Source organism: Castor canadensis, chromosome 7, assembly GCF_047511655.1.
Source record: "Castor canadensis chromosome 7, mCasCan1.hap1v2, whole genome shotgun sequence".
NCBI classification, from domain to species: Eukaryota; Metazoa; Chordata; class Mammalia; order Rodentia; family Castoridae; genus Castor; species Castor canadensis.
Window position 1 is genome coordinate 106,925,535 of NC_133392.1, and position 18,151 is coordinate 106,943,685.

The 18,151-nt window shown below is 43.1% G+C and overlaps 1 protein-coding gene across 2 annotated transcripts in view; it reads left to right on the top strand.

Annotated features, from left to right (window-relative positions):
* The window catches only part of Wls (Wnt ligand secretion mediator), a 96,608-nt gene that overhangs the window by 62,446 nt on the left and 16,011 nt on the right, over nucleotides 1-18,151 (top strand). Inside the window, exons 3-10 of one of the 2 annotated variants that reach the window (XM_020183087.2) lie at nucleotides 2,801-2,925; nucleotides 8,246-8,407; nucleotides 9,516-9,652; nucleotides 12,519-12,687; nucleotides 14,375-14,472; nucleotides 14,830-14,893; nucleotides 16,709-16,852; nucleotides 18,005-18,088. In XM_020183087.2, the coding sequence (XP_020038676.1) occupies nucleotides 2,801-2,925; nucleotides 8,246-8,407; nucleotides 9,516-9,652; nucleotides 12,519-12,687; nucleotides 14,375-14,472; nucleotides 14,830-14,893; nucleotides 16,709-16,852; nucleotides 18,005-18,088 (983 nt within the window). The remainder of the gene's footprint in view (nucleotides 1-2,800; nucleotides 2,926-8,245; nucleotides 8,408-9,515; nucleotides 9,653-12,518; nucleotides 12,688-14,374; nucleotides 14,473-14,829; nucleotides 14,894-16,708; nucleotides 16,853-18,004; nucleotides 18,089-18,151) is intronic. The other variant, XM_074079790.1, reaches the window with a different exon arrangement.

The window sequence follows — 18,151 nt, forward strand, 5'->3', positions numbered from 1 at the left end:
AAAGTGATAGGCAGATCAATAAACTGTTAAGCCAAATGTGTTCCGTTCTCTGATTCTGACAAATTTGCCTTCATGATAAACTAGAAGATAAGGTTTGAATTTAGGATTCTTGGACTGCTTGGAATTCTATGCCGAAATGTGACTGATGAGTAAGAGTGAGTCCTACTCTCCTTTTTCTTCCCACCCCTGGTTCCATCCCATACAGAAATGAGTCTTCTTGCTTGTGCATGGACAGCCCAGCCTCCAAGTTCATGCTCTGTTCCCTGTGTTCATGTCTTCCTATAAACTTCAGCCTTTTGATCACTCCTCACCACCCCAGGTTATACACAAGTGGTTATTTATTTCCTCCTTGAGGCCAGATCTAGGCAAAAGGTGCCACAGACCTTGGAAGTAGGGTCAGAGGTGTCTGGTCAGAGTAAATTCCTGGAGGGATGGGCTAGAAATGGGGAGTGGGATGGGTAGCCTCCGGGTGCTCATGTCTCCCTCACTTCAGGGACTCTTTAAAGGGCAAGGCCCAGATTAAAGCCCTGTCCTGCCTGTGTCTAAGACCAGTGGTGTTCTTAATAAACCCCTGAATTCCAAGGAGCACAGGCTGCCATAGCCTGTGTAAGCTGACAACTTTTGCTTTTTAGACTTTAGATCTGTGTTCTTGAATCCGATGGTTCTCTGAGTGCCCTGTTAACCTCGTTGAAAATCCCACCTCCTAATCCTAGTGTTAGAGGTGAGAACGACGTACCCTAATGCCTAATACTTGACTCACAGATCAGAATTCTGCCCAGTTCCTCCTATTGACCACTGAGGCTGCTAAGCAGGGAGTAGTTAGAACCAGCCTGGTCCCGAGCCAAGTGGATATGCAAACTCTTGAACATTGCTTTTGCTGAGTTGGGGGGAGAAATGTCACATGATTTCTTCTTCTTCCCGAGGTTCAGCCATAGGTCTGTACAATGACTGGTGTCCAAGTCCAACCTCTGCTCACACTAAGTGGATATGGAAAGATGCAGGAGAACCAAGGGTCCAACCATTCTATATTCAGGTTTCACCCAGTCATCCTGGTGTCAGCTTCACTCCACCTTCTGGTGCTTTCAGATTCTGAGTGATTTGGAGCTCTGTTGTACACATTGGCTCCCTTTTCCAGAATATTCTCTTTGTGGGAGTTTAGGCTATGGCTATTCCCTACTTCATCTATAAAAAACTGTTGAAATGAGTTAGCTTCAAGCCTTACTGAACCAGTGCATTAAAAAGCCCTAATTTTCCATTCTTCTCTCTTACCCTTGTAATTTCTATGTGTTCAAGTTCAGCAAACATTTATTAAGCAAGCACCTACTGCATGCTTGCAGTGCTTCCTCTAATATGATCTCTTTTAGTACTTATCACAACCCTGAAGTGGGTTTTACTTTACAGTTGAGTAACTTGGGTGCCTGGACATTGAGACTTGACAAGGCTGTATGCTCAGAGCCTAGAACTGATCCTAGTTTCATAACCTGGGTGGTAGCTGGCTGTCCAATTGTTTTGGAAACGTGTTTTGTGATTTCCACCCCTCATTAAGAACTCTCTGTTCTTGAACTTGTTCAAGACAAAATGAATGGATGCAATTTTTATTACTCTTTCTAATCTTAATAAGTAGTGGTGTGTTAAACCTATTCATGGTCCCTACTGATGTGGAAGTATGTGTGAACATTCATCTGTATAATTATGTTCTGATTATTACATTCCTATCTGTGCGTAAGTCTTTAATTTTGGAAAAGCCCTTGGCCTTTTACATTAACTTTGTTCACAATATGGAATAAGGGGTTTTCAGATTTGGAGATATAGCAGATCTTACATCCTTAAGAAGGATGCTTTCAGACCAGAGTGTCTTCAGACGAACATACCGAAAGGACTTAAGTCATGTGTGAAAAGTGTATCTCAGAGGTTTTTTTGAACACACAGTTTTGGAGGCTGAAAGTCCAAGATGGGGTGACCCCTTCGGTTCAACCTCTAGTGAGGGCTTTCTGGCTATATGATAACCTTGTGGATGTCATCATGATGGGAGCATGCATGAGAGAGAGAGAGAGAAAGAGAGAGCACTCAGGATGAAACAGGAAGCCAGAGGCCAGGGAGGGACCAGGCTCTCTCTTATAACAATCCATTCCTGAGGGAACTAACTGACTGTTGTGGGGTCTAAACTACTCCTAACCCACTCTGTAAGACCAGCATTAATCCATTCATGAAGGTGGAGCCCCCAATGACTTAATCACCTCCCATCAGTCCCCACCTCTTAAAAACTCTCCTCCTCAACACCACCATACTGAGGACCAAGCTCCAATACACGAACCTTTGGGAGACATACTCAAGTCATAAGCAGTGTTGAAAAACTTTGTCATGTTTATCAGAGAAGAGAGAAAACACAGAACAATAAGTTATGATATTCAAGCGCCTAAGACACTTTTTGTGGAAATTGAAGAAGCTCCATGTGGCTCCTATGAGCAGACCTTGGATCAGTGGCACAAGCACAAGTTACAGAAGGATAATTTCTGACCAAGATTCAGAATCTGACCATTTGAGTTGCCTCAGAGAGAGTGAGGCATCTGTCTCTAGAGGAGATTGAGTGGAAGCTCTTGACTCTAGCAGAGTTGTTATGGGAGGAGACCCAACCTCTAGCTTAAACTTTAATCCTGACTTTTAATCTTCATGTTTGGAGTTTGGAGGAACTAACCTATCTGTCTTCTTGGTTTCCACAGCAGAGCCTGTAAGGATTTTTTAATGGTTTCTAAAGTGTCTTTCCAAAAGGCATCTGAATTATGCATGTTCTCTCCTGCAGGAGAAAATGCAGAAGTTTCAATGGATGTCTCTCTGGCTTACCGTGATGATACCCTTGCTGAATGGACTGAAATGGCCCATGAAAGAGTACCACGGAAACTCAAATGTACCTTCACATCCCCCAAGGTAGGACACCTGATATCTAAGTTGATGGAGTTTGTATTTGGTCCCCAAGTATGTGGAAAGATGTGTCCCTTATTTCTTAGCATACATGGCCCACTATGGTTGCTCATTATACTTTGTCTTAGTAGAGAGAAGGGCAATGTAGATATTTCGTGTCTCTGCAAAGGAGAAAAGAACAGGAGTGTCTGTTTGAAATGCTTTAGTTGTTTTCCTGAAATACTTCCATAAAATAACTCTTGGTTCTTTGGTAAATGGCTGAAAGTGTTTGAATTTTGCTAAGTTATTTCAAGGGGCAAGAATCCTTGTACCATCAGTACTTGGATATGCTTCTTGGTCTTAGACATCCTGTTCTGCCACAGTTAATATACAGGTATGAAGACTGACAATCCTAATGAACACCAAAGACAAATAAAGGACCAAAGAGAGGACATCTAGTTTCACTTGAGACCTCCTGTCATCTGTCCCATCTTTAGGACTCTCTTTCCTCTAGTTCTCTCAGGGAATCTGAGAGAATCCGCCTCTGTGGAGAGTAGGGAGATGTTATTTGTGGACAGAAGTCTAAGATTAGTCATAATGAATCGATCCAGTGTCCCCTAGAGGGTAGTGGGATATGTTGGTATAGGAACTGAAGCAGAATTAGCTGTGGGTTTTCATATGCCAGCAGCTGCTCTAACACATTCCTCCCTGATATTTTGCCCCTGCTCCACTTTTGAAAGTCTCTGTGAAGATAAGATGGAACTATAGTTATTGTCACTCATGGTTCCTCATATTTCTCAAGGGCATTGGCATGGAGCACCAACTAGCTAGGTGACCTCTGGTTCTTCCCTTCCTGAAGAAGCATTCTCATGTTCTTCGTATGAAGTACACAAGAGGCCAGACTCTCTTCTGAAGCACTTTTCCGATTATGCCTTTTTGTATGTGTGCAGTACTGGGGTTTGAATTCAGGGCCTACACCTTGAGCCACTCCACCAGCCCTTTTTCTGTGATGGATTTTTTCGAGGTAGGGTCTCGTAAAAGTCAGCCCATGCTTGACTTCAAACCACAATCTTCTGGATCGCTACCTCCTGAGTAGCTAGGATTACAGGTGTGATCCACCGGCACCCAGCTCTGATTATGTCTTGTCTCATCTGACTCCTTCAGATCACTTGCTCCTGAAAGGTTCAGACAGCTTTCTAATACCTGCTCCTTTGAGCAATTTAACTCCTCTCCACTCTAGCATTGGCCTTTCTTACTTTGCTTTTGCCTGACTGTAAAGTTAGAGTTCCTATGAAGTAGTAAGAATGGCAAGTGGAAGCCTCTGAGTGTCACACCTCATCATCCTAAAGAGGGGTTAGATGGGGTGGGCCACTGTCACAGTATTAATGAAAGTTAAAAATGCAGATATGGAGCAAAGCATACTTGGCTTCAATCCAGGCAGTGTCCTTTACTTTGTGACCTAAGGCAAGCTTGTGCAATCTGTCTGAGCTTCATTTTCTCTTCTGCAAAATGGGATAATAATACCTATCTTGGGAGTCTTCCTAAGTCCAGATGAGATAATGAACAAGCAAGCTGGCCTTATAATTTACAGTCTTGTCTGGAACATGTTTGAGAATGAAAGGGAATGTTAACAAGATGGGCCACCTGGACAAATGGTGTAAACTAAGTCTTTCTTGGGAAAACCATATACCTACCCATAAGCATTGGTACAGTGTCTGCCCTTTACGAAGTCTCCCCCTTCAGATATCCTACACTAGAGCTCCACAAAGTGTGGTTTTCGTGTGTTTTCTGTTGCTAAAACAGCATACCACATACTGGGTAAAGTATAAACCATAGAAAATTATTTGGCTCACTGTTCTAGAGGATGGGAAGTCCCCAAGCATGATAAGAGCATCTTGTAAACTCTTTTTGTGCAGCATGAAAGCATGGCAGAAGAGCAAACTAGCACATGTGAGACAGAGAGAGGGAACAAGAAGTGATCTAACTTTCAGCAAACCCTTATACTCCTCCCCACAATAACAACACTAATCTATTCTTCAGGGCAGAACCCTTGTGACCTCTTAAACATCCCACCTCTCAACACTGTCAACTCTAGTGTTAGAAGGAACATTCCAGCCACAGCACCTTCTGAATTAAAATCTCAGGACAGAGGACCAAGGACTCTGTGTTTTAACAGACCTTCAATTCAGTCTCTTAAGGTTGAAAAAGTTTCAGAGTCCTGCTGTAGACCTCTACCAAAAATAGAGCTCCCTTGAAAATGGCCATTTGGAATTGTTTTGGGGATAGCCCTGGAGGGGTGGGGGCAAGCTATAGGTAAAAATATAGGGAGAGAGAAGCTAGAGGAAGCAGGGAGAGAGTATTAGCTAACATTTTCAGATTTTGGTGTGCAGTGGAAGAAATTAAAATCTCTCTAGCAGTGTTGCAAGTTGATCATGTCTTTCAGAGGAGAGATTGGTTGAATATAAGCTAGAGGGCTTTTGGATATGGAATTTGATCCTCAGAAAAGAAAAAGTCATTTGTCACCTTCCCTACATACTAGGAGGGCACAGGAAGCAGAGTGAGAAGGAGGGGGCATGCCTGTGACAGCTTCTTAATGACAGTTGCTTAATTATCTTTAGGATGTGTTGATCCCTTGAAGAAAGATATTAAACCTTGAAAGGTGTGAAGGAAATGAATCATCAAATCTATGCTTTTGATTGCAGTGAAATTTAGTCTTGAGTCTGAAGATTAAATGAGAAATTGCTTTAAAGCTTTTTAGTCTCTGGTGGATTGTGAAGTTTAAAAAAAAAAAAAGTCAAGTTGCCACCTGCTGTAATTTGTCCTAATTAGCTAGTCTCATGCTAGAGCTAGGAAAGGACTGAGGGGGTGGGGGAAGGAAGCTAAGAGAGAGAAAGAGGGGGATCTTTCTTCTTAAATGCCCTAAATACTGGCAGAGGCAGAACTTCAGTGCAGAAACAAAAGCTTCCAGCAGGGTACAGTGAATTTGTCCCTGACACAGGCAGGTAAGCCAGTCAGAATTGCACAAGCCAGTGTGTCTCTCTACATTTATTGCGCTTAGCTAAGTTTCTCTCGTGCATGGTACTGTTATCCTCTCCTTAGAAACTAGGAAGTGTAAGACACCCAGACATCCATGGCAGGGAATTAGAGATCCCAGAGATCATCTTATTTAACCTTCTTGTTTTATCAGGAGGAAAGTGAGGCCAAATGATGTGGGGTGACCCGAGGTACCCAACCAGGGAACAAAGTTGGGACTAGACTAGGAGTCTCCTGGCCTGTCACTCAGCAGTGTCTTCATCACAGCACAGTGCCTACCTTTGGACATGTCTTGGAGAAGCCATTGCTCTCTTTCTGCCATACTTGAGTGTCTTCTTCCCCATCAGCAGCAATATAGTGTGGTTGAAAGGCCCAGGTTCTCATCCCCATTCTGCTACTACTTTAGGGACCTTGGATGAGACACATCAAATGGTGTTAAACTAAATAGGTTTTGTTCTTTTCCCCCTCAAATTTTCAATTTCTATAATTATAACCAGACTCTGATTGAAACACATCAAAAAGCTGTCCTCTGTTGTTACCACAGAGGGTAGTCAGCCCTCACAGTGCAGCCTGAGCTAAGCTGCATCAGAACTGCAGTGTATTTGCAGTAGAGCCTTAATTCTAAGTATAGTAGTGAAAGGGCAAGGATAGAGGGGGAGTACGGAAAGCCCATGTTTATAGGAAGAATCATCTAACCTGCACCCAAGGTGAGCAGAATTCTTTCCACAGAATTTTTAATCCTTTAAATATGACCTGTCAACTCTAACCACTTGATGGTATCTCATAAGAGCCCTCATATCTTAGAGGATAAATCATCATGACCGATTAGTGATGTCTGCCCAGGCTGGGAAGGGACTGTCTAGTTCCATATGTGGAAGCACATAAACTAGGCATATGCCTGCACTCCCTCCTCCTTGCCACTGGTATCTTCTGTGTTTGGACAAAGGCCAAAGATTTATTGCACTGTAGCTCTGACTGTCTGGGAAGAAACCTAGTCAACATCTGCCCTTCCCATGCTAGACTATAGTCTCCTCCTCATCTTCTTCCTTCTGACTCTCCAGTAGATCTTTTGCTTTAAAATTTTATGATAAATTATGAAGATCTTATGAATTAATTCAGACTTATGAAAGAGTTATGATAGGTCTCCCCTATCTGGATCAGAATGTGGCAAGCAAACATGGAAACTGGTGTCTTAACCCACCATGAATGGGAGATCTTTTCTGCTGTATCAGGAAAAGTCCCTGTCTGCTGAAGCTCATGCCTGAATATACCCATGTTCTCAACTCCTCAATAGACACTCAGCAAGGATGCCTGGAGAGCAGAATTTAGTTTCAAAAGCAAGCTGTGCACCTATTCAACTCCTACCACCATAGGGAGTCCCTCTTAAATTGTTGGTCAGGAAGTCCAAGAGATTTTAGTTCAAGAAACTGGGCTAAATTTCTATTTAATTAATATTTTAGCTCCCTTCTGCCATCTTGCCTCTTGGTTTTTTAGGAAGCTTGGGTATCACATAATTTTGAGTGGCTCTCTCTGCAAACTATCTTATTATTACCTTTCTTCCCTTCCTGTCTTCTCCAAATCCTAGGGGCTCTTTGGTTTGCTCCTTTTCCTGTCAGATCAATAGAAAGAAGGTATTTTGAGCTTCTATACTTCATCATGAAATAAATTAGCCATTATCAAAGAGTATAATGGACTTTAGCGAGGGCTTCCTCCTGAACATTTAAGAAAATGACTGATCCACAGAAGCTTAGGCTTCTCCAATGACAAGCTATAAATAAAAAGCCCTCTTAGCAGACCACCAAAGTGGTCTTCTATGAGACTGTAACACTCATACATAAAATCCTTCTCTTATGAAAAGTGACGAGGGGACAGAGGGTGTCTAGGAGCAGTACCTGCTGTGAATGTGAACACTTTTGATCTTGAAAATTCAAGAAGAGCTTTCTGCTCCTCTGTCTCCAAAATGCATTTGATGCTAAAAAAAAGTACTAAGATATTTTCATCTTCCAAATTATGATCAGTCTCTGTCTAGGGAATCCACCAATATGGAGGATTCACTAAGGTGTGGTTAGTGAAGAGACTGTTCCTTTTTACCTAAATTGTATGGTTTTACCTCAAATGTGGCTGACTTTTTTTCTTGAGGGTAGGCTGGCTGGGTGGACACCCTGCCTCCAGTGTTCCCGGTCATTCTGCACCTCTAATGTGTACCTTGAGGCATTAGCTTTATAAAATTGGTGATATGCTGCCAACCTGAGAAAATTCAGACAGAGCCTTTCAGAAATAATGACTGGACTCAAGCCCTCTGCTCTTCCTCCAGACCCAAGAGCATGAGGGTCGTTACTACGAGTGTGACGTCCTTCCTTTTATGGAAATCGGGTCAGTGGCTCATAAGTTTTACCTTCTAAATATTCGGCTGCCTGTGAACGAGAAGAAGAAAATCAACGTTGGGATCGGAGAGATAAAGGATATTCGGTTGGTGGTAAGTGAATGTAATTGATTCAGCAGGCTTACACCGAACATGGGCCAAGAACACTGGTTCCTGGGCTTGTGTGTTGGAAGGCAACTAACTCCAACTCACTTTTGGCATCTCTGTGCTCCCCTTGACACACCTGAGAAGTGGGACATAACACACCCATGGCAGAGGACATTATAAAGTGAGTTGATTTGTGTGAGAGATTACAGAAATGTGAAATAATGCCATTATTGTCCCCACTTAAGATTTCAATTGGCTTAAGATCACTCAAGATCATTATAATGATTATAAGATCATAATACAATTGTGATTGCATAATGAAAGCAATACCAAGATAAAGTAAAATTTTTAAACACATGTCTCACCTTGCAAAGCACAAATGGTAAAGGTTCTTTCCATTTTATTTGTTCAATCGGGGGAAAACTAGAGCCTGGAGTAAGGACATTTTTTTAGAATCTAAAAATAGTTGCACAAGAAATACATATTTATTGTAGAAAATTAGAAAGTACAGGTAAAGACATAGAGAAGCCTAACAATGAATGACCTGTAATAGCCCACCATCTAGAGAAATAACCACTGTTGAGGTTTTGATCTGTTTTCCCCAAGGCTGCTTCTGTGTACACACACACACACACACACACACACACACACACACACACAAGTCGTTTTCTTATAAAAAGTAAGATAACCTCCTGAACTGAGTTTTGTTCCTTGCTCTTCCTTCATTAAATGGTATATTGTGAATATCACATAATATACTTTTCAATACTGCTTAGCATTGCATTGCATAGACTTACCTTAATGTATTTGGCTTATCTCCGCACATGGGGCACATAGGTTGTCTTCAGCATTTCAAACCTTACAGAAAAATCTTTGATCATATTCGTTTTCATTTTCTTATCATAGCATAGGCCTATTTTATTCATTTTAATGTATATTTCTAGTATATAGTGCTTGAGGGGTCAGACATGCACTGTCTGAGTATGAACACTTTTGATCTTGAAAATTCGGCCTATAAGCTTTCTGCTCCTCTGTCCCCAAGATGTATTTGATGGTTAAAAAAATAATAATACTAAGATATATTGACCTTCAAAATTGATTGGTCTCTGTCTAGGGAATCCACCAAAATGGAGGCTTCACCAAGGTGTGGTTTGCCATGAAGACCTTTCTTACTCCCAGCATCTTCATCGTTATGGTGTGGTATTGGAGGAGGATCACCATGATGTCCCGACCCCCAGTGCTTCTGGAAAAGTAAGTGTGATCCCAAGCACTCCTAAGAGACCCCGATTCCCCTACCATGATCTGCCGTGGTCCTTTCCTGCTGATGGCTGGCTCAAGCAGCCAGCATGTGACTTGGGCTCGTTAGTTCACCTACAGTCGCACTGGGCTCCTTTTTCTCCTTCAGATCTCATGTGCAAATTATTAATAAATCCTAGGCGTCCTCCCTCTCTCGCACTTCCATCTTGTCTGTTCATACCATGGTCAGATGCTTGTCTCTATTATGTGGATGAACTGTGTTGCTCCCAACTGAGCCCAACTGCTCTCACCCCCACAAGAGGCTCCTGCAGATATGTCCTGTTCTCTCTCACACTGTGATCTTTCTGCTGAATTAATTCATTAATATATATATATATATAAACATTCTCTGCCATCTCCCATTCTTACTCAACACTGCCAAGTCACCATACCATTTTTCTCCCCTCTACAGCAAGAATCTTCTTCAAGTCTAGGCCAAATATCTCCTTCAGTTCTCTCGAGCCCATTCCAGTGTGGATTCAGCCCCACCATCACTAAATCTGTTCTTCACAGGATCACAGTGACCTCGACTTTCCAAATCCAAGGTCATTATTCAGTTCTTACTCTCCTTGACCCACTGCCAGCCTTTGACGTAATTCGCACAGCCTCCTCCACCTCTTTCTTGGCTATTCTCCTTTCTCCCATCCTTCCAACCTTTTAAACCACAGAGCCAGGGCACAGCCTTTGAACCTTTTTACTAGCTGTGCTTGTTGCTTGTTCCCCAGGTGACCTCTTTACATCACATGATCTTAAAAATCACCTACTCTCTCAGCAGCCTCACCCAACTCTGAACTAAAATATTCCAGCTGCTTATTTAACTTCTTTACTTGCACTGAACACATACCATGATGATTTCCACCTACTTCCAACCTGTTTCTTTCCCAGGCCTCCCCATTTCAGTAAGTGGCAACTCTTTTCTTGCAGCTGCTCATGCTGGAAGGTAGCCTCAGTCTCTTGGTCTCTCTCTCTCTCTCTCTCTCTCTCTCTCTCTCTCTCTCTCTCTCTCTCTCTCTCTTTCATCCTATCCTCTTATCTTCTCTCTATCTAACCCACCTGGAAAGTGAAGTGTCACCATCTCTACACCAGCCCACGGTCACTCCTCCCTGAATGACAGCAGCAGCCTGTCCACTGCTGTCTTTGCACCATTTCCCTCCTACATTCTGTTCAGCAGCGGCTCAGAGCTCCCTTAAATGTTAACCAGATCTGTCACTCTTCTGCTCAGAGCTCTCCTCTGGCTTTTTATTTCCTTTGCCCTGGCTAATAAACCCCATAATGCCCTGACTTCTCTTCCTTTGATCTTCTTTGCTCTTCAGCCCCCTTGATGCTGATCAAACATGCCTGCATCAAATATGCCTTGTATGCTCTCACCCCAGGGCCTTTGCACTTGCAATTCTTTTTATCTGAAATACTCCTTCCCAGGTATCTTAGTGGCTTAATTCCTCATTTCCTTCAAGTCTAGCTCTGATGTTTCTCCTCATAGAGGCTTTTTCCTGTCCACCATATATACTCTCCATTCTCTTACCCACCTTTACTTTTCTTCAGAATGCCCAGTCTTCATTTATTTACTGTCCTTCCTACCTTCCTCCCTGTCTGAATGCAAGCATCATGAGGGCAGAATCCTTGCTTTTTGTTTTGTTTTGTTTTTTGTTTTCACTACTAATGCCTCAGCATCTAGAATAGATTGGAACACAGGAGGTTAACAAACATCTGTTGACAGAGTGAGCGAATGAATGGTGCTGCTCCATTGCATAAAGTTTTTATTAGATTTGTAGTTTGCTCAAGATAAATTTCAAATTCTGTAATGAGCTCAGCCCTCTTTATCTCTCTGATGTCATGTCCTGTTATTTCCTGAGATGTACTATGTGTAACTCCACAAACACTTTAGGCTCTTACAGGTCTCTGCGCCCCCCATCCAGGCTCTGCCCAGTGCTTAGGACACTCTTTCCACCTCCGTCCCCTCAACTCTCTTCTAGCTCCTGCTCTTCATTTCTGAGACAAAGCAGAGATTAGGCCAAGGTGATTAGCACGGGATACAAGCCTTCTATGCTTTTGACCTTCCTTTCCATCCTGTATTTCAGGATGGTGTTCCTTTCCATCCTGTATTTCAATTACCTCTTTATCTGGCTCCCTCACTAAATGCACCTCCATGAGGTCCTCTTCATTTAGATGTCTGCATCCCTAATGCCATGCCTAGCATGGGATCTGTGCTTACTGAACCTATGTATTTTGTGGGTATGCAAAAACAGTGGATGAATCAGTGGCATAAGAATGACATTTCAATAGAGAAGTGGTAGTTAACAGTGTGATGAGGGAAAAGCAAAATAAAAGCTAAACAAGTACTCAAAAAACTTTATATGTGATGTGTGTTTGGTATCATTTATTATTGAACCAAATATGCTTACATAATTCATAGTTGCTGAGGCTATCACAATAATAATGAGTGTTTTTAGTGATCAGGTTAATGATATCCTGAATGATAGGACAGGACAATTATACTCAATCTGGTCTGTTTAAGAAAGATAAGAGAGGCAAAAACCCTGTATGCAACTCTTATCTGAGATGGTACCAGAATAAAGTATGGGTCTCTCAAGGGGTTAGGTTCAACTAGATAGAAAGGTCAGTGAAACTCTCCTTTATTCTGCAGTGACCTCAGCTAAGACATTTGGCATCTCAGGGCAGAAACTCGTTATGAAAGCTAAGAAACTGCTAAATGGTCCGGTCTCAATCAGTAACATCTCTGTTCTCAAAGCTGGCTTCGTGTTTTTGGAACTCTCCCTCCCAGATGAATAACCTGGCTTTTCTGGCATTCTCTCACCATCAGAGTCATCTTTGCCCTTGGGATTTCCATGACTTTTATCAATATCCCAGTGGAATGGTTTTCCATTGGCTTTGACTGGACCTGGATGCTGTTGTTTGGGGACATCCGGCAAGGTATCTTCTACGCAATGCTTCTGTCCTTCTGGATCATCTTCTGTGGCGAGCACATGATGGTGAGAGGCCCCTGGGGAAAGAGCACAGACTTGCACTGCAGCTGCTCTGTGGGCTGCAGTGCTGACACCCACCTGCCTATAACTTGCTGAGTAGTCATAGGCAAATTACATAATCTCAAGTTCTTCGTCTATAAAATGGGACTTAAAGGCCTAATATATAAGGGATTTTTTTGATTTTTGATTTTTTGTTTTCTTGACAGTACTGGGGTTTAAATTCAGGTCTTCACCTTGTTAGGCAGATGCTTTACCACTTGAGCCCTACCCTCCTGTTCTTTTTTGCTATCTTTCAGAAAGGGTCTTAAGTTTTTGCTCAGGGCTGGCCTTGAACCACCATTCTCCTGACCTCTGCCTCCTGAGTAGCTGGGATAATAGGTCTGAGCCTCCATTCCAGACCATGTGTAGGGTTTTTGTGAGAATTGAAAGAGATGTTAGTGAGTTAGGAGAAAATAAACACACAAGTTCTTTTAATTTCTGTCCTTTGGCTTCTGCTTGTCCTGTCCCCAGAAACATGCTAACCACCAGAGAATGTGGCCCTGGCCCTTCCCAACTGGCAGCTTGACCAAGTGACCTAGTGACACACTATTTATTACCCTAGAACACTGACCTCCTTGCACAGACATCAAATTCCAGTTTAAGAGAGACTGAGGCACCATAACTAAAAATAAGAATGGTCCTGTCCTTGTGTTGTGGATACAGATATACCAGCTGGAACTTGGTCCTCATGTCAGGCATACAGGTTTCATGGTAGAACGGGCTGTTTTACCTTCCATTATGACTTGATCATGAAAGCCAGACAGACCTCTGAAGCCTGTTGCCTTGCAGAAGAGCAGTGTGAGAGGAGAGGGAGGATTTGTCCACTGCCAGATTCCATGTGAGGGCATCCTGCAATATGAGGGGTTCACCTGCAGGCAGCCATGGATACATAGGCCTGGGAGTGGAGGGGATCAGCCAGCTAGGCAGATTGTCCAGAGCAAGCTGGTGTGGGCCTTTCCATCCATGTCCCAGGCTGGAGGCTCAGATACATTTTTTGACTTTCCCCATTTCCTATCTTTCATTCCTCCCTTTTCTTACTCTGAATGCCTTTGCATATCTGTCAAGAGGAGTCATTCATGCAGTGTGTGTCAGCTAATGCCTACAATCCCAGCACTGGGAGGCCGGGACAGGATCTGAGAGTTCAAGGCCAGGCTGAGCTACAAAGTGAAACCTTGTTAAAAGGAATCATTTTGGCTTTAATGAAGATAAGGAGAAAATGTCTATTTTTCTTATACCTGCCATAATTAAACACCTTAATGTCTTTATCCTCTGGGATCATTTCATCTTTACAAATACACATTATTAGTTACATAGAAATTTAATTCTAACGAGTTATTTTGTGTAACAAAAATTCCCCCGTGGCTGGGTCAGAGGCCTCTTTGGTTCTCGTAACACCCTGTTCTTTCTTCTGATTGTCAGAGCCTCCAGGGATGGGCTTTGTGACAAACTATTCATGTGCAGGCCTTCCCCTGCAGAAGTGAACCACTGAGGAATGAAAGCTTTTGGTTTCCTTCATTCTCCCGTGCTGGAGTCCGGCTCAGTGCTCAATGCACAACAGGTGGTCAGCAAGCATTGTCTGAAAGACTGGATCACCTGTATAATTGCTTTGCTTTTCTCCCACCTTCATCTCCTTTCTCAATTTGGTTTTCCTCAGGATCAGCATGAGCGGAACCACATTGCAGGTTATTGGAAGCAAGTCGGACCAGTGGCTGTTGGCTCCTTTTGCCTGTTCATATTTGACATGTGTGAGAGGTGAGCAAGTGCCTGTGGGACTCTGACCTGAAATATGCCTCACTGTATCCACTCCTATCATTTTAGGAAGAGCTTTAAAAAGGAAATGGTGAGCAGAGCCTTTGGAATGAAATCACTGGATGCGGTCACACCTTCAGCTAAAAACTGGGGTTAAGTCAAAGGCATAGTCCTTTATAGTAGCAAAACACTTGGGCTGATCTATTCTACAACCTTTTCTCTGTGAAGTTCCTTATCAGACCCTTCCCTCCAGCTGCAACGCTAAGGGAAGCTCCACTGTGCCTGTGCCTCTGTGTTGATTGTGTCTTGCCTTCTCATCTCTTTTTTTTTATTTTGTTTTGTTTTATTTTGTTTTTGTAGAGGAGTACAACTCACAAATCCCTTCTACAGTATCTGGACTACAGATGTTGGAACAGAACTGGCTGTATCCTTCTTTGATGGATAGGCACAGGGTTTTATTTCCTCTCATAGCTGCCTGATCCCCATGATCACTTTCCAAGCTCCGCTGTGCCGTCCATATGTGCTCAGCCACAGCTTTGATCTTCAGACCAATGATAAGAGCACAATTAAGGCAAATAATGAGGAGAATTACTGCTTGCTTTCAAGCTCGGGTGAAAGGAGGCAAAATGAGGAGGTTGAAGCTTGTCCCCCAGCAGAGGGATCAGAGTTGCTGGTCTTAACTACAGCCTGTCTGAGTTGTCTGTTCACACTGTTTACTGCAGACTGAAGCATGACAGCTTTTCCCTAGGGCCATGGAGGTTCATCTCTGGGCCCCTGGGAGAGAGCTGGCATCCGAGGTCGCCTGTGTGTGAGACTTCTGACAGTGACCTTCGTGTGTTGGCACACCGTGCAGTGGTTCTTCCTCCTGAGAATGAATGGAGATAAGGCTAAGGTGATTAGTTCCAGAGGAACGCCAGGGCTTCTGGTTGGCTCTCATAAACTCTGTCTGTGTCACCTTCACGAAGCAGAAGTGACAGTTTTGGCTTATCCCTTTCAGGATGCTGGATTTAAATATTTTATCTCCTGAATAATATGTTTAGTGCTCTGAGAGAAAAAGCTTCTCCTCTGGAGTGGGAAGGAAGCTGCTGGCATTCCAGCAGCTAATATCTTGCCATGTGCCATGCTTTGTCTGGCTGTGATATTTATATTGATTTATTAGTGTCACAAATTTTATGCATTAAATTAAACAGTAGTGTCAGTCCCTTAAAGATGAGAGAGTTGAGTTGCGTCACTCCCCCCAAAAAATGTTTAGCTGCACAACACATTTATGATGTCATATCAGTTTTAGCCCTTTCATCTTACAGATAGGATGAGGATCTAGGGAAACAAATAACCACATTCCCTTTGTTCCAGGGTACTATTGGTCACAGGAAGGAAGAAAAACTGCATTAAATATACTACTTCATGAAAGATATATGCTGAGTTCACAATTGTTACAGTGGTAAATATATATATTAGGAGAGAATTGTCATAGCAGAGAGAGTGGAAGTCAAGCCACCCAACTTCCACGCCAGTTCATGCTAGGTCTCAGACTGGGCTCTAATAGAAAGTCTCAAAGTGTTTACAATGAGTCTCAAAGTGTATTGCCCCTCTCCCCCAACCCAACCCCACCATGTGTCTTTCTGCTCTCCACCTGGGTGGGCCCCTGGGAGCTGCTGCTGCACCTACCCCCCCATCCATCCTCTCCTCACTCTTCTAGGGCATCTTGTTCTTAGCAAACAGGGTTTCTAAACGTGCTTATGCTTAGTTTCCTGTCCCTGGAAATCTGGTTCCTTACATCTAGAGTGGACCTGGTCATCTTTGTTTAAACTCTGCCTGTGATTCTCATGCAGCTTTTCACCTGATCAATATCTAGCCACCAGTATCCACTATATTAATGCTTTCCAAACTTATGACACATTGAATCTCCTGGACACCTGGTTGGAAGGCAGATTCTGATTCATTAGGTCTAAGGTGGACCCCACCTTCTGCATTTCTAACAAGCAGAGCACAGTTTCTTATCTCACTTGGCTTAGAAAGCAATTTGAAAGCTCCTCCCCTCTATGGAGCTGTTGTGAGTCAGACTTCCCTCCTCCATCTCTGGCCTTAGAATTCCAGGTTTTAATATTTACATTGCCTTCTAAATTTCCTAAATTCTTGAAGACAAAATATGTGTCACCAGCAAAGCTGGGAGAAGTTTTATGCACTCTTGGCTTGTGTCCTTGGTGAACCTGCCATTTCCTTTACTGGACACTCTCAGATGGCTTTCATTGTCGTGGCTGGCATCTGCCTCTGCCTCTACTTTTTGTTCCTGTGTTTCATGGTATTTCAGGTGTTTCGGAACATCAGTGGGAAGCAGTCCAGCCTGCCAGCCATGAGCAAAGTCAGACGGCTACACTACGAGGTAAGCAGCTGTCTTAGCTCATTGTGGAACAGGTACTTATTACCTCCAGCTCCACTGTGTAAACAACACCCCCCGGAGGTTGAAAAGCTGTCCTTTCAAACACACATTCAGAGATTCTCCTGGGCAAATGGCAAATGTAGAGGCCAAGACCTCCTCCAAGATTCACCTAACCAGCTACCTGTGGTATAGAGGCCTGCCTGCCATAGTGAGATGGAAACTTGTTCAGCTGGTTCTTCAAGAACAGATTTGGATGGAAGATGCTAAATGGGAGAGTAGACTATGATAGAATTGGGGATTGGCTTGGAGTGAAGTTTGCACCAGGTTCTCTTGCCCAGAACCAGCCCTAACATGGCTTCAGCCCAGGTGATCACTTCCCAGACTCTTATCTGTCTGCATTCTCCTAAAATAACCAGCAAGTGCTCATTTGGAGCTCAGTAATCTGTTTATAGATCATATCCTCACTCAAGGGAAATACTTAACACCCTCAAATCCCTAATGCAGACATTGATTTTTCAAGAGTCCCTTGGTTCATGCCTAAGTGGCTGTGCTTGGAGACATGGGCCTAAGTCCCCCGTGAAAAGAGAAGGGAAATTACACAACCACAGGGTTTTTCTATGCAGTCGATCCACCCAGAAGAGCCTCTGATTAATAGGCATCCCACCCAGAAACACAGATTCCCTTAAATTCTGCTCTCAGGAGGCTTCGAGCACTTTCTGAAGCTTGTCTGTCTTCAGTTCTGGGGTGACACATGAGAAAATTCAACCAAGTCCACATCATGTTGATTAATATGCATATTTCTCTTTGTTCACTGGAGCAGAATTTTATTACAACTGTAGAAAACTTGGATTTGGTAACGTTGAACCCTTGCAGAGAAGCATAACCAGCTTAGCAGAGAAATTAGCAGCCTTACGACGTGTTGCGAATATAAATTCCCAGGCTCTGGCATCAGTATTTCAGAAGTGATAAGAACAAAGGAGATATTTGGCCCAAGAAATTTCTCAGCCACATTCACCTCTAATGCGGAGAATTATTTTACTGTTATTCTTAGGAATTTGGTTTTGCAGATTTCTTTAAAATTAGCTGTTCATAGATTTATATATCGAGAAAAAGATTGGTGGAATGCTAAACCACTCTTCCTGACTTTCCTAATAGGGACTGATTTTCAGATTCAAGTTCCTCATGCTTATCACCTTGGCCTGTGCTGCCATGACTGTTATCTTCTTCATCGTTAGTCAGGTAAGTGCATCCTGGAGTGTCAGAGGAGAATGTCCCTGGAGGGGTGCCTCTACACTGCACAGC